The following is a 14,336-nucleotide window of genomic DNA, read 5'->3' on the forward strand; positions in this document are numbered from 1 at the left end:
TTTGTGTGCAATCTAGTTGATTGCTAGGATTTGTCGTTTCAAAGGAAGGCGTATCGATCCGTTGAAGGTTGAGGCTATTTTGAATCTGCCAACTCCAAAGTTTGCAAGGGAAGGCAAACTTTCTACGTCGATTTATCCAGAACTACGTCGAGTTGACTAAAGGTTTTACTCGACTTTTGAAAAAGGGCATCTCATTTATCTGGGATGAAGTGGCTCAAAAGGCCTTTGATGCACTTAAATATGTGTTGACCCATACACCATTGTTGCATCCTCCCGATTATCACTAAGACTACTTTTTATACTTAGCCGCGTCCAATGCCACCATTGGCATGGTTCTAGTTCAGGAAGACGAATCAAACGAAGAGCATGTGATATATTACTTAAGTCGTAATTTGACCAAAACTAAAGCAAAATATGCACATGTGGAGAAATTGGCCTTGGTAGTTGTTCAAGTTGTCCAACATTTCCATCACTACATTCTATTGCGCAAAACTATTGTGATTTCCGATTGCAACCCCATGGTTTACATTCTTACCAAACAATTGTTGGGGGGCAAGTATTCCAAATGGATAGTCATCCTACAGGAATTTGATTTGGAATTCATTAAATCCAAATCTAAGAAATCATTAGTATTTGCTGAATTATTATGTGACTTTCCCCGTACTGAAACGGAAAACATGGCAGAGGATTCTCTTCCAGATGAATCTCTCTTTCTAATTAGTACTTTAGATCCCTGGTATGGAGATATCATCATTTATCTTCAGACCCAGACATTTCGGCCAAAATTGAGTCAAACTGATCATCGTCGTATTCAGTATCAATCCCAGCAATACAATATTGTTGGCGATACACTTTATCGTCGTGGTGTCGATTCCATCTTCAGACGATGTTTAACTCACGAGGAAGTCAAAAAGGCATTAAATGACTGCCATTCTAGAGCTTGTGGCGGTCATATGTCAGGGTTTGCCACTGCTTAAAAGATCCTGCGCGCGGGCTATTTTTGGCCTTCTATGTTTAAAGATTGTATCACTGCAGTCTGGAAATGCCATAATTGTCAAATCTATGATTGAAAAATGTGTGCACACCTAGCTCCTCTTCACCCAATCATTGTTGTCAATCCTTTCGCTAAATGGGCATCAATTTCCTTACATGTAACCCTCACTCAGCTGGGGGGCATGGGTACATTATCCTTGCGGTAGATTATTTTACGAAATGGGCCGAGGCGATGCCCACATATAAGGATGATGGTGAAACAACATTGATTTTCATGTTCAATCAAGTGATTGCTCGATTCAGAGTTCCACAAGCCATCGTCACAGACCATGGTAGTCATTTTTGAAACTATATGATGACTGATCTTACCACAAAGTTAGGCCTGCGTCATGACAGTTCTATTCCATATTACCCATAGGCAAATGGCCAAGTAGAATTCATTAACAAGGTCTTAACCACCATGATTAAACGAATTATCGAGACTCATAAACGAGATTGGCATTTAATGCTTTATCCAGCCTTGTGGGCATACCATACCACAACAAAAACTTCGATAGGTTTTACTCCTTTCCAGCTCGTTTATGGCATGGAAGTAGTTCTACCAATTGAATGCGAGATACCATCTTTGAAACTGGCAATTGAATTATTACTAGCCACTTCTGCTGAAGAAGAATGTTTCCTGTACTTAGCACGTCTCAATGAGACTCGTCGTGATGCTGCATTAGCTAGCGAGGCCCAAAAGAAACGAGTTAAAGCACAGTATGATCAAAATGTCAAACCTCGTTCGTATGTAGAAGGTGATTTAGTCTTGGTCTATGATCAAGAGCACGATAAGTTAGGCGTTGGTAAGTTTGAGCCCATGTGGCATGGCCCTTATGTTGTAAAACATGCACTGGCAAAAGGGGCCTATGAACTGGTTGATTATGATGGAATCCCTTTGGGAAAGCCCATAAATGGTCTTTACCTAAAGAGATATTATGCTTAGATTGTTCAGTGAAAAATTTGTATATTACTGTACCATAGTTTACGTGTGGCAAGTTTTAGCAAATTTTTACGATTTTTCACTACTTCTCCTGCTTATCTTGTGTTACACTTGATTTGCATATGTTGGTGTTCCCTCAAAAGCTTACATTGGCTTCGCTGATGGCACTAGTCGTAGTACTCGGAATTTGTCTTCCACAACCTGGGTCATTTATTCGCCCACAGATGAGTTAGTTTCTATTCATGGGATATGCCTTGGTCAAACAACGAATAATATTGCAGAATATAGCGCAGTGATTGAGCTATTATTTGATGCCATTTCATTTGGCATTCGTCGATTGATCGTTAGGTTAGATTCGCAACTCATAGTATTACATTTGAATGGTGTTTATTCGGTTAGAAGTGCTTCGATGTTGAGGAATTCATTTTTCGGGTTCGTCTCTTGGAAAGAGAATTTGATTATATTGAGTATCAACATATTCCAAGAAATTTAAACACATTAATTGACGCATTGCCTAATTATGTGTCAAATTGGCATTCATAAAACATTTGTAAAGAAATTAAATGCAATATTCATCCATATATTGTACAAGATAGACTGAAACAGTAGTAACTTTCAATAGATAAGTGTCTGTAGAAAGTGTGGTTTTTACTAAAATGTCATCCAAAGACATGAGAGATAAGTGTCTGTAGAAAGTGTGGTTCTTGCAAAAATGTCATCCAAATACATGAGACCTCGTGGCCTTTATTTTCGAACATGCTGATACATCATCAAAAATAAAAAATCTAGCCATCAGACTAGTGACTACACATGATGATGATCATGGTAGCATGTGCTACTCATCATAGCAAACGGCTAAGAGGTCCAGGAACACTTGCAACATGCCTCTCGTAGCGGAGAGGCAAATCATCTATCGCAGCATCCAGGATGTCCAAGGTCAACCTCTAAAGGTTGTGCTTTATCTCTATCAGTGTCTCTGTCGTATCCAGGTTCGACACTGTGGGAGCTACTGGCTGCTCACCACGCCTATCATATCTACGTAATCTAGCATGTCTCATTGAGGCCACATCTGCATGATCATTTTGGATGCTGGAAAATAACAAAAAATGAAAATTTTCAAAAATCAACCAAAGTGTGAAGTTTTACCTATGTCACCCCACTACATCCCAAGAAGCAGTGGCATGTTCGGATCTCCTGTGTAGTCCATCCCTACATACGAAAAATCTTCAATCATGATGATTTGATTTTCCAATCACTCGAAGAAGTCAGAAGTATATCGGATCATTGGTCTTTTGCCACCTCCATGGCGTGCCATAAGTGTAACCCATTTCAGCATGCAAGGGTCACGAGGTCCTCCTCTCTCTATAACTACCTGTGGAGCCAAAAGAGGAATCCACTCCAATGCAAATGAAATAACAAAGGCACCATACCCAAAGCTTTTGAGTTTCCCTGTTCTGACTGTGGTTAGTTGCCCCTTCAGATTGGCAACTACAACCTCACTCCACTTGAATATGGTAGGTTGCAAACACTCTACAGCAGTTTGCATCTGAGCCTTTGTGAGCAAATGCAAAGCTGCACTACCACACAGTCGTGCAACAGTGAACCCAATATCAGTGTAGTCCATCCCTGCATACGGAAAATCTTCAATCATGATGATTTGATTTTCCAACCACTCGAAGAAGTCAAGAGTATATCTGATCATTGGTCCTTCACCACCTCCATGGTGTGCCATAAGTGTAACCCATTTCAGCATGCAAGGGTCACGAGGTCCTCCTCTCTCTATAACTACTTGTGGAGCCAGAAGAGGAATCCGCTCCAAAGCAAATGAAATAACAAAGGCACCATACCCAAAGTTTTTGAGTTTGCCTGTTCTGACCCTGGTTAGTTGCCCCTTCAGATTGGCAACTACAACCTCGCTCCAGTTGAATATGGTAGGTTGCAAACACTCTACGGTGGTTTGCATCTGAGCCTTTGTGAGCAAATGCAAAGTTGCACTACCACACAGTCGTGCAACAATGAACCCGTGTTGATTTGTGTAGCTTGGGAGGTTACTCCAAGCCTTAGGGTTTAGGGTTTGGAGGGCAAAGCGCCACAAGGGTCACTTGTGGACATGGAACCCAAGGTAGGGGTTTTGCACCCATCAAGATTTGGGCCAAAACCATGAAGAATTTGAGCATGAGAAAATTTGAGGTGATAGCTTGGCATACCAATTCCAACGCTCCAAAGATCACTCAAATTGAAGCTCTAGAAATGAAGTTATGAATTTTTGAAGTTGACAATTAATTATGGACAGTCGAGTCATGTGGGCTTGGTCCAAAAGACATGTCTCTTCAAATGAATTCGTGGAGCCCTCTTTATGTGTATATATAGAGGTGGAGTGGAGGACTTATTCCTCATCCTTTGTGCAACAAAAACACAAGTGAATAACTCGGTGAAGGCAAGGTATTTTCTGGGTTAGCCGCAGCAAGGGAGAGGCAGAACCAGCGTGGGAGAAGGAGGTTGTTTGAAGCCTGTTTTAGGGTGACCGAGAGCTAGAGAAGGGTCGAGTACCCTTGCTAGAGAAGCCGCAGCCTTAGGGACTGTTTTAAGGGATGTTTTGAGGGTGGAGATCCCTGTTTAGGGAGGCCGCAGGCCCTAGAGCCACGCAGGCCTGTTCTAGGCAAGACAGAAGGGTCGTAAGGCCTATTCAAGGGTGTTGTAGCAAAAATTAGGCAGCGTGGAGCTAAGGGCTTGCTGGAGAAGGGAATCTGCACCAAAGGAGGATTGTTACAATATTTTTATGAGGGCTATTAGGACTGCGTTTAGTGCCCTAACCAAACCCAGAGTTGCAGCAGTCAAGAAGACCCTTAAACAATGAGTTGGAGCAGCATTTGTGTTTTATGTTAGGTCACAGTTTTGTTGACCAGTTTGGATCAAAGTATTGCAGCCTGTGGGAGCCAATTTGGAGGCGTGATTGGGTGATCGTGAACCTTCATCGGTGCAGATTTTGCAGTGAAGGATTGGGCATCATTGTCTAGTGGAGGGCAGCGTGTTGATAGCCCAAAGTAGCCCTAGACAAGGTATCTTGAAGTGACAAAGAGGAGTTGAAGGTTGGGTGAAGATTAGTGTCGAAGTGCAACACCTTGATGGACAAAGGTGACTGCTAGCCTGGCAATACGGAGCACGGGATTAGGCCTACCGAAAGAGCAGATTGGATCAACCCGTGTACATGATATAGAAGTGACTTGCAGCAGTGTTCGGTTGCAGCCCTCCTGGAGTCTCGATGTGTTGTCCTTTGAATGACTAAGGGGCAACTAGTGAACAGTACATAAGTAAAGGTTCGGCAGGACAAGATACGACATCAAGTCTGCGCAACGAAGTTTGTCATTGTATCTTGTATACCATAGACTGTTGTATCATTCAGAATTGGCTTAATATAACGAAGATTGGGTTGTACATTATTGTACAATATTTGTTAAAAATTGTGTATACTTGTGTACATGTGATTTACTGCTTTATATTTTCCATGGTGCAAAGTAGTTCTTGTTGAGATTCTTGGTTTGGTAGTGCTAGTCAGTTTAAGACTCTAACCTAGACCTAAGATCATGGAAATTCAACAAGGTTTCAGAGTGTGTCTAAGCTACTTTGGAAGTCAGTGAATCAGAGTTGTGGATAGCGAAGTACAGCTTAAGAGGGAGTTGGTCACATTGTAGGTGACAATGTCGAAGTTGCAGATTGGTATCCGGTATGAGGACAGGTTGGAGGGGTTATCCAACTATAATGCATGGAAGGAAAGGATCAAGTTGATCTTGCAAGTCAACAGGATCTGGGAGTTCGCCGAGAAAGCCATAAAGAAGCCACCGAACTCGAAGGACCTGGAAGTGTACGAGGATTTGGATACGAGGGCGATATTGATCATCCTTGATGGTGTGAAGGATGCCCTAATACCTCATTTGTCCAGGAAGAACACCGCACATGAGATGTGGATGGCTATTCAGAATTTGTTCCAAAATAAGAACAAGAACCTGGTATTGGTATTGGAAGATAAGCTGAAGTCCACGAAGATGATAAAGGGCGAAAGCATGACTTCGTATCTGACGAGATTATCTCAGGTCAAAGATGAGCTTGCCTTTGTCAGTGTGACTATTGCAGATGGAGATATGGTGAGGATTGCCTTGAAAGGGTTCATCGAGGAATGGAAGCCCTTCATCAAAGGAATTGTTGCCAGAGAGACGTTGCCAGACTAGAATATGCTATGGAACGACTTCATTCAGGAAGAGTTGAAAGACGAGGATCTTCATCCAAAGAAGAAGACCTTCGATGATGACGTGGCACTTGCAACACGAATGAAGGGTAAGCAGAAGGACTTGAGTAAGGTCAAGTGTTTCAACTATGGCGAGATGGATCATTTTTCGTCAAGATGTTCGATGAAGAAGAAGGAAGATGACGAGAAGAAGAAAGGAAAGCAGGTCGTCGGTGTTGCCACTTATGCTGAGATAGATGATCTTACCAAGAGATTTGAAGAGGAGGACTTTGCTATGATCTCTCATTTCTCACAGGGTACTATCAATGAGGATGGATGATACGTGGATAGTGGTGCGACGAAACATATGACAGAGTCATTGGAGGTTTTTGAGACTCTAGATGAATGGGACTCGAAGTTGCACATGGTGTTGGGCGACAAGAGTCAGTTGGAGATCCAAGGATCGGGTGTTGTGCCATTCAGGATGGAGATAAGACGTGTGATGCGGGTCCAGGATGTACTGTTCGTACCAGGACTCAGATATAGCGTGATTTCTGTCTTGATGATCGAGAAGAAGGGGTTTAAGGTATTGTTCCAGGATGGGAAGGTAAGACTCAAGCCTAGAGGCTCTAGCTCCACTAGTATCGTACTTGGATTTAGAAAGCATGGTCTCTACAGGTTGACGGGCAAGCCTGTAGATGATGGAAAGAAGTAGGTGGAGCAGGTGCAGGTTCCAGAGAAGCAGGAGCAGGAGCAGGTGCAGGCTTCAGAGGGCAAGCACAGGTTCTCGAGAAGAAGGTACACTTTCCCGAGAAGAAGGTCCAGGTTCCAGAGACTCAAAGGGAGTCGAGTTCGAGAGGGATCTTATAGGTTCAGAGGGAGACTTTGCAGCCCAAGAAGAGCGTGTGGTCAGTGGAGAGAAAGGGTTCTCCTACAACTGCCAAGAAGGAATCATGGAGAGATTGGAAAGTGATACAAGAGAAGAAGAAGAAGCAAGATGCTTCAAGTGACAACGACACTTCTGAGAAGGGCATAGTTCACAAAACAAGGATTGTTGCAATTGTCAATGCAGGAGTTGGGCAAGTGTTGCGAGCAATGATGACGATGACGAGTTACTTCCTACTCTTGGACGTACCTCCCTTGCTAAGAGGGAGTGTTGATTTGTGTAGCTTGGGAGGTACTCCAATCCCTAGGGTTCGGGGTTTGGAGGGTAAAGCGCCACAAGGGTCACTTGTTGGCATGGAACCCAAGGTAGGGGTTTTGCACCCATTAGGATTTGGGCCAAAACCATGAAGAATTTGAGCATGAGAAAATTTGAGTTCCATTCTTTTAGTATCATTATCGTCCGATATTTGAGTAGAGCATTTAGGAGCCAAATATTGAAGAATAACAAAGGAGGTAGCCAATTTTGTAGCAGCCATTTAGGTCATAATCTCTAGGGAAACTGCATAGCCACTGCCCCTTTCTTTGTAATTGCGTTTCTTAACTAATAAAAAGAGAGAAAAGCGCAGGCCTCACTTTCTAGCTGGGTTTTCTCTAGTAACATATTGTGTTTATTTATGTGGATGTTGTGTTCATTTGCTTGTTCTTTTAGTTCAATTTCAATTTATTTCAATAAATTGATCACTATACTAATAATAATATATATGATATCGAAGGTAATAAACTACATAATAAAAGTTTTTAGTACATTGTAGGATCTGTTGTGATGAACTATTGCATTGGCATATCCACAAAAATTTACAGATCACTACTTATCTTATGAAAGGAGTGGGCTCCATTTCCTTCTAGATGCCATCAAGTGATGTTCTTCAGTTGAATGATGTTTTGTTTCTTCCTCATTTGAAGAAAAATATTTTTTTAGTTTCCTGTATGACAGATTCTTGATATAGAGTTGCTTTTGAAAAACAAAGTGCACTATCAGTGATTGTAGTCTAGCAAGTATCATGACTTTGGGTAGAGGTGCGCGAGATGGAGGCCTTTACAAGTTACTTGTTGATCCTATGGTGTTGGTCAATACCATCAAGAAGTTGGAGGAGCCTTCTATTTTTGAGGCAGCATATGCAAAGCATGTATGGTGGGATGCCATGGAAACAGGTTCAAAACCTATTGTGGAATTACTTATTGATACAAGCTTGCAAGTGATGGGAGTATTGAAGAATATCAGGATAGGGTTGTTGAATTGTCTCAAAAAGAAAGAGATGGCTTTGACAAGATTCTTTGCTTGGACAATTCTAGAGCATTCTTTAGAAGGAGAGAGTGGACCTGGTTGAAGGTTTTGCTTCAATTGCTTGATGTTTTGAGGGCCATGGGCGAGATGTTAGCTTTCAAGGTTACTCCAAAAAATGTTGACACCATATTTGGAGGTGTTTCACGGGATTTGGGATACAAGTTGCACGATCAGTCCCTTGATGGTCCACAATGGATTGGCATATTGGAGATGATCCAATTATTCAAAGAGATTAGCCGCCATACAATAATTAACTAACTCGCAAATCCCCATAACTAGAAGGGTTTGGGTAGGATCCTAACATCTACAACTTCAAGGCACTTGACACTACTAGTAGAAAGAAAGTTGTACTGGTCTCTTTTAAAGGCACAAATTACATTGTAAATCCAATCCACAATCTATTTCTCTTTATAGGGGATTTAGCATTCTTGATGGGAAAGGATAAGGTGTTCAGTTTGTTGTGATAAGATGGCTAGTCATCAGATCTTGGTTGGTAGGGAAGTCTGTCAAAGCTTGGTTGGTAGAACAGCTTGTAGATGATGCATAGATCAGGCTGAAGCTGTAAGCCACTGAAGGCTTATACCTTAAAGGAGGGCACGTTCCCAGATTATTTTGTTACGTTCAGCCTTGAGAAACTATTTTGGGCCGAGTGTGGTATGCATGCTGCTCTAGGAGAATTTGGACCTGAGAATTAGAGACCAAAATTGTTGCACTTAGAGAAGTTTCTATAGCCGAGTATTAGTTCGATCCCATAACGTGGGTAATGTTGATGTCGGAAGATGATATCAGTGATACCCACATTAATTTTTTTTAAATTACCACATTAAATTTAACTAAAATAAAAAGGGCGCACCACCATCCCATCAAGTGAAAAAATGCAGATGCAGACATGGCATGCAACCGACAGGCCTTGCATCTATTAAGCATCAACATACCTGCTTGGGGATTGGAGCATTGAGATGATCACATTTTTTAAAAGCCCTTTTGATCCCTCTGTATGAACAGACCTGCTTGGGGATTGGGGCATTGAGATGATCGCATTTTGTAAAAGCCTTTTTAACCCCTCTTGGGGCTTGATAGATCTAGGCTTGGCATGGATCTATGCTGATTCTCAGGAAAGTCTCATTTTACCTCATTTTACCTCATGTACTGTTGGGCAGAGTTATTACAGACTATAAAGATTTGGTTTTATTACTTTCAGACTGACTGTTTTAGTTTCAAATTTAGCGTTATGTCTTACTTGTTGGTGATGTAATTTTTTGTTTAAACAAAAATAAGGAAAAAATATTTTTCCATTATATTTCAATTTTGTTAAAGTGGTATCAGAGCAGTCTGCTACCTGCCAATTGCTTAAAATAATCAGAAAAACAGTGTTATAAAATCAAGCTGTGGCGCTTGATATCTGAAAAACGATGCAGACAATGCTGTGGAGAGTGTTTTGAAGATGTTGTCAACATCCCAGATGAAATATAAGGCTTAAATTCAAAAACTTACAAATTCAATGCATGACATGATGACAGGCCTTGAGGACATGACTAAAGCACCAGTTTTCAGTCATTGAGACAGATTGGAGGTACTGAGAACGGAGAATATTTTAGGCATAGACGGAAGCATTGTATTGGAGAAGGTTTCTGCACTCCTAACATAGGTCTCAACTTGTGGAGAGGCCAGTACAGGGGCCCTTGTATTTACCATAAAGATGTCCAACTAAAGTCAAAAAGTGAAGTCATAAAGATCCAATGATAGATTCCTGTAGAGCCTACATGCTTAAACCAACAGAGTTTCCAAGGGAGTTCTCCTTCGAGAAATTCATTGATCTTCAAGGAGGTTTAATGACAAGGGGCTTGCAGCACAAGGTCCTCAACAGGCGTTAACCAGTAAATAAAAATCCCAACTTTTGATGGTGAAGGGAAAGTCCATGCAAGGAACTGGATTCACAAGTTAGAGACACAATTGCCAATGAACACAAAAAAGAATAAAAGGTTTAATGCCAAGGGGCTTGCAGCACAAGGTCCTCAACAGGCGTTAACCAGTAAATAAAAATCCCAACTTTTGATGGTTAAGGGAAAGTCCATGCAAGGAACTGGATTCACAAGTTAGAGATACTTTCCAATGAACACAAAAAAGAAGAAAACATGGTCAATTTTGCAACACTGCACTTGGAGGGATTCACCTATGATTGGAGGAATAAGTGGTTATAATCTACACCTGAGGATACAACCATTGATTTTGACACTTGGAAGATTGCTCTTAAATTCATTGGCACTGAGTGACTGAAGGGTCACTAACCTCACCACCCTCTTGTACGAATCTAAAATGTTTTTCCGCAAAAATCAAATTTCAGAGTCTGGTTGCACTGCTAATCATTATTGCCTTTACTCTTGACTCTGGAGTGTGGTGAATTGGTGATAGGAATCGTGTTCTTTATCGCATGTGTCTGATGTCTTAAACTATGATCAATTTGTAGATTAATATGCAACAAACAATTGCTCTGCCAAGATTATTTTGGGTACAACTTCAACAAATCTGATGACTTCACAAAGCCAGAGAGGGTTATGGATGGATTTCTTTGGTTTTGGGCAGCATGTTCATCCTGTCTCAGGGATTAGCGCCAGAAGTATTCGCCATTTGTGTGGAAGGAGCAGACCATGGAGGCGGTATCTTGGCATTTGGACACATTATAGAGGCACGAGACACGCATGGTGTGTACTCCTACTGTTCAATTATTACCTTATTATAATCTGAAACTTCAGGGAATTGATGTTAATGGACAACAGTGGCCAATTGATCCTCAAGTATTGTCCACAATGGACACTCATCGAAAAGTTAGTTGATTGTGTAACTACACCAACTTAGATCCATCTTAACCCTGGATCTATCAAGTGCGCTGAGCAGGATCAAATCTCTTGAGGTGCAAATCTTTTTTTATAGTACAAAAACTTGAAAAAAGGTTTGCACCTCAACGCTTAAATTAATGACTACTTTTTTATGAAATTCTCTGTTTGCACCCAATACTGTCAAAGGCAGTTATTACTGTATATTAAGTTCTGATTTTGTTACCTGCACACTCACTGTTTTAGTTTCAGAGTTATTGTTATGTCTTACTTGTTGGTTCTTTTATTCTATGTTTAAAAGATAAAAACAGAAAGAGAAGTAAAGGGGATTTTCTATCTTAATCTTGGATATCTTGTGTGTGTTTACAATTTTTTGATCTAAAGTATTTAACATTGAGAAGCTGGTAGCTTGTTCCTTCATTGGCCTCATAATCTAACTTGGAGATGGTTTATACACTGGATACCTATGGTTGGGTGGAAAATTACTTATACATAGCCAGTTTATTGGGGCAATAATACAACCCCTTGATTTCGTAAGAAATCAGGCACCTGACAGTATAAAAGCGCTCAAAAGTCTCCCCGTACTATAAAGAACAAACCCTGTAGAATCTTTCCTTGTGAGTAAATGTCGTGATTAATCCCTACTCACAATTGGTTCAAATAACTAGCAAAGGCAAACACAACCAGCTTACGATCCCAACACATGTGGAAGCACTTCAAAACAGGCATTTCAAAATACTGAAGGCTGGTTTCCATGGGATGCCTTGCTGATAGGTGGGCAGCAGGTACAATGTCCCGCTCGAGTCGTAAATAAAAGACCACATTGATCGAATCAAATAAGTGGCGATAAACAGAACGGAGGTAGTATCCACCTGATCATGACATCCACAAAATCATAAACCCAAAAGAAAACAGTCACCGTTTGCTATGTTAAAAGAAATCGTTCACCAAATCACCGTGAATAGAATTACATACAAATCAAAATCCTTTCCATAACTCACAGTCCGAACAATTATCAAAAACCCCAATAAGGGTAATCAATTACTAATTCTCAATTTGGGCAGTTCCCACCAAAATAAATATTCATCCATTTGCAAGTAAGTTAAAGACAGAGTAAAATAACAGCCCCTCCTTACTGATCAAATCTGGGCAGTTACGCGCGCCGCCCCCCTCCCCCACACCCCCTCGCTCCCCCCACCCCCCACAAAGAGAATATAACGCAGAAAAGAAAAAGACTAGAATCTGGACCGAACTATAATCCAGAGAAAATCATTAATGTCAACATATGGCCTATGAACATATACGGAGAATAAAAATTTTGAGGGTACCTGTAAAAAAGTAGTAGACATCCCGACAAGAAATGTGGCAAACGCCCACAGAAAAGCTCCAAGAGCAATCACATGGGCTCGATTGTGATGAACCGCCAGATAGGCTGCTACGGGAAAACAAGCCGCCTGTGTTAATGATCTCAGCAGAGTCAAAGATCCTAACCCTGTGGGCGAAGTATGTAATGCCAATCCAACCTCGCGGTATACCCCAGGTAACAGTGCCTCGTCTGCTTTCTCCATAATCGCTGCGAAGTTTATCAAAACCAACGTTCTTACTGGGTCCTGCAGCCATTTAGCTATCATGTTCGCCATTGTACAAATCTCAGACCTAACTTTACCCCTTCCAACAACAATTATAGAAATAAATCACCTCTGGATCAAGTGGTTTTCCGCTACCACTTGTATCCGAATCAGAGTGTCTGGAAGCCATGGATTCATTCGAATTGAAATGAAGTTTTGCATCTCAGACACGCGGAGTGGATTTAACCTGCAGATTATTGATCGTGGTCTATGACTTTACATTTTTTTTCCATGTTGACAAAAGTGCTGATCCCGTCCGACTGCAGAATAGTCAAGGAAGATCATATTATCTGGCGCGTCACTGAAATCAGAGTCGTCCTTACATATTTCTATTGAGGTCCAACCGACATTACTATTTTGTGGGGCGCATGTGAGTTACACCAATCAGAACCTGCCCAGTTGCCTTTAAGGCTGAGAAAACCATCCATGGTTGAAAAACAAATTGTAAAATGTTTTTCCATTTGAATTGTTTTATGTTTCATGGATAAAAATTACATCTATGTTATGTCAAGAGATAAGGTTGCTGACAGATTTTTTATTGAAATTTGAAATATTTAAAAACGGGGTGGGTTAAAAGCCAACGACTTGGTTTGGATCAGCGATGAGTACATTAAAATAGGATGCAGAGGAGATTTGAAAAATGACCACGGATAACTACTAAAGGAGTCCGAATAATTAAAGGGAGGCTTTCCAGCACTTAAAAGTCAGGGATTGACCGGCTTCTTTTACTCAGATCACAATATATTCCGCCATGTCTGAGAAGTGAGAACGGTTGGAAGTGGGACCAATGCAGCTTACGGCCGTAGGATAAAGAGAGGCTGTAGTTGGGCTGTCCGGAAGAAGCTTCGTTGAGATCGGGAGAGAGAAAAAACGCCGGGAAGAGTAGGACAGGACTTTCGTAAAATTTGATATTAGATTGCAGATTTATGGAACATTTTGGAATGCTATGGGCAGGAGATTTATGGAATATTTTGGAATATAGTAGACCGCCAATTCAATTGTTCAACTTTGCTTTTATGGATTTCGAGATATTTTAAAAATTTACTATTTAAATAAATTTAGCAAAATGGTTGGACTTAGTTTTCATAAAAATTGTATTGTTTTTGAGATATTTCTTGTTAAATTTTATCCAAATTTAAGAAATTCTTTTTTTTTTTTTTTTTCTTTTCCGAAGGTGGTAAAACCTATCAACTCAGGGGTCAAACCAACAGTGAGGACAGCCATCTGATGACTCATCACTGTTAAATAGGAAAACCACGCCACCTGACATAACCCTGCTGGTGGTCCAAATTTAAAAAACTTGTTTGTTATAACAGAATTGTGTAGTAAATATATATAATCAAATTGGTTGAAAATTTCTTCATTAATCTCATTTAAAATTTATATTGTAGTGTCGAAATAAAATAAAATAAATACACCAAAACACAAAAGAATTACACCAAATAAT

At 40.7% G+C, this 14,336-nt stretch overlaps 1 protein-coding gene across 2 annotated transcripts in view; it reads right to left on the reverse strand.

Moving 5' to 3' along the window:
- The window catches only part of LOC149166930 (uncharacterized), a 30,780-nt gene extending 17,483 nt beyond the window's left edge, over positions 1-13,297 (reverse strand). The window contains exon 1 of one of the 2 annotated variants that reach the window (XM_089432827.1): positions 12,590-13,296. In XM_089432827.1, the coding sequence (XP_089288953.1) occupies positions 12,590-12,901 (312 nt within the window). In that variant the 5' untranslated portion in view covers positions 12,902-13,296. Of the gene's footprint in view, positions 1-12,589 lie in introns of both variants that reach the window. The other variant, XM_089432828.1, reaches the window with a different exon arrangement.
- Positions 13,298-14,336: the final 1,039 nt, after the last annotated feature.

The sequence above is a fragment of the Pinus tabuliformis genome, chromosome 5_1, assembly GCF_031772625.1.
Source record: "Pinus tabuliformis cultivar Carrire ecotype Pingquan chromosome 5_1, CPIR1, whole genome shotgun sequence".
In the NCBI taxonomy this organism is placed as follows: domain Eukaryota; kingdom Viridiplantae; phylum Streptophyta; class Pinopsida; order Pinales; family Pinaceae; genus Pinus; species Pinus tabuliformis.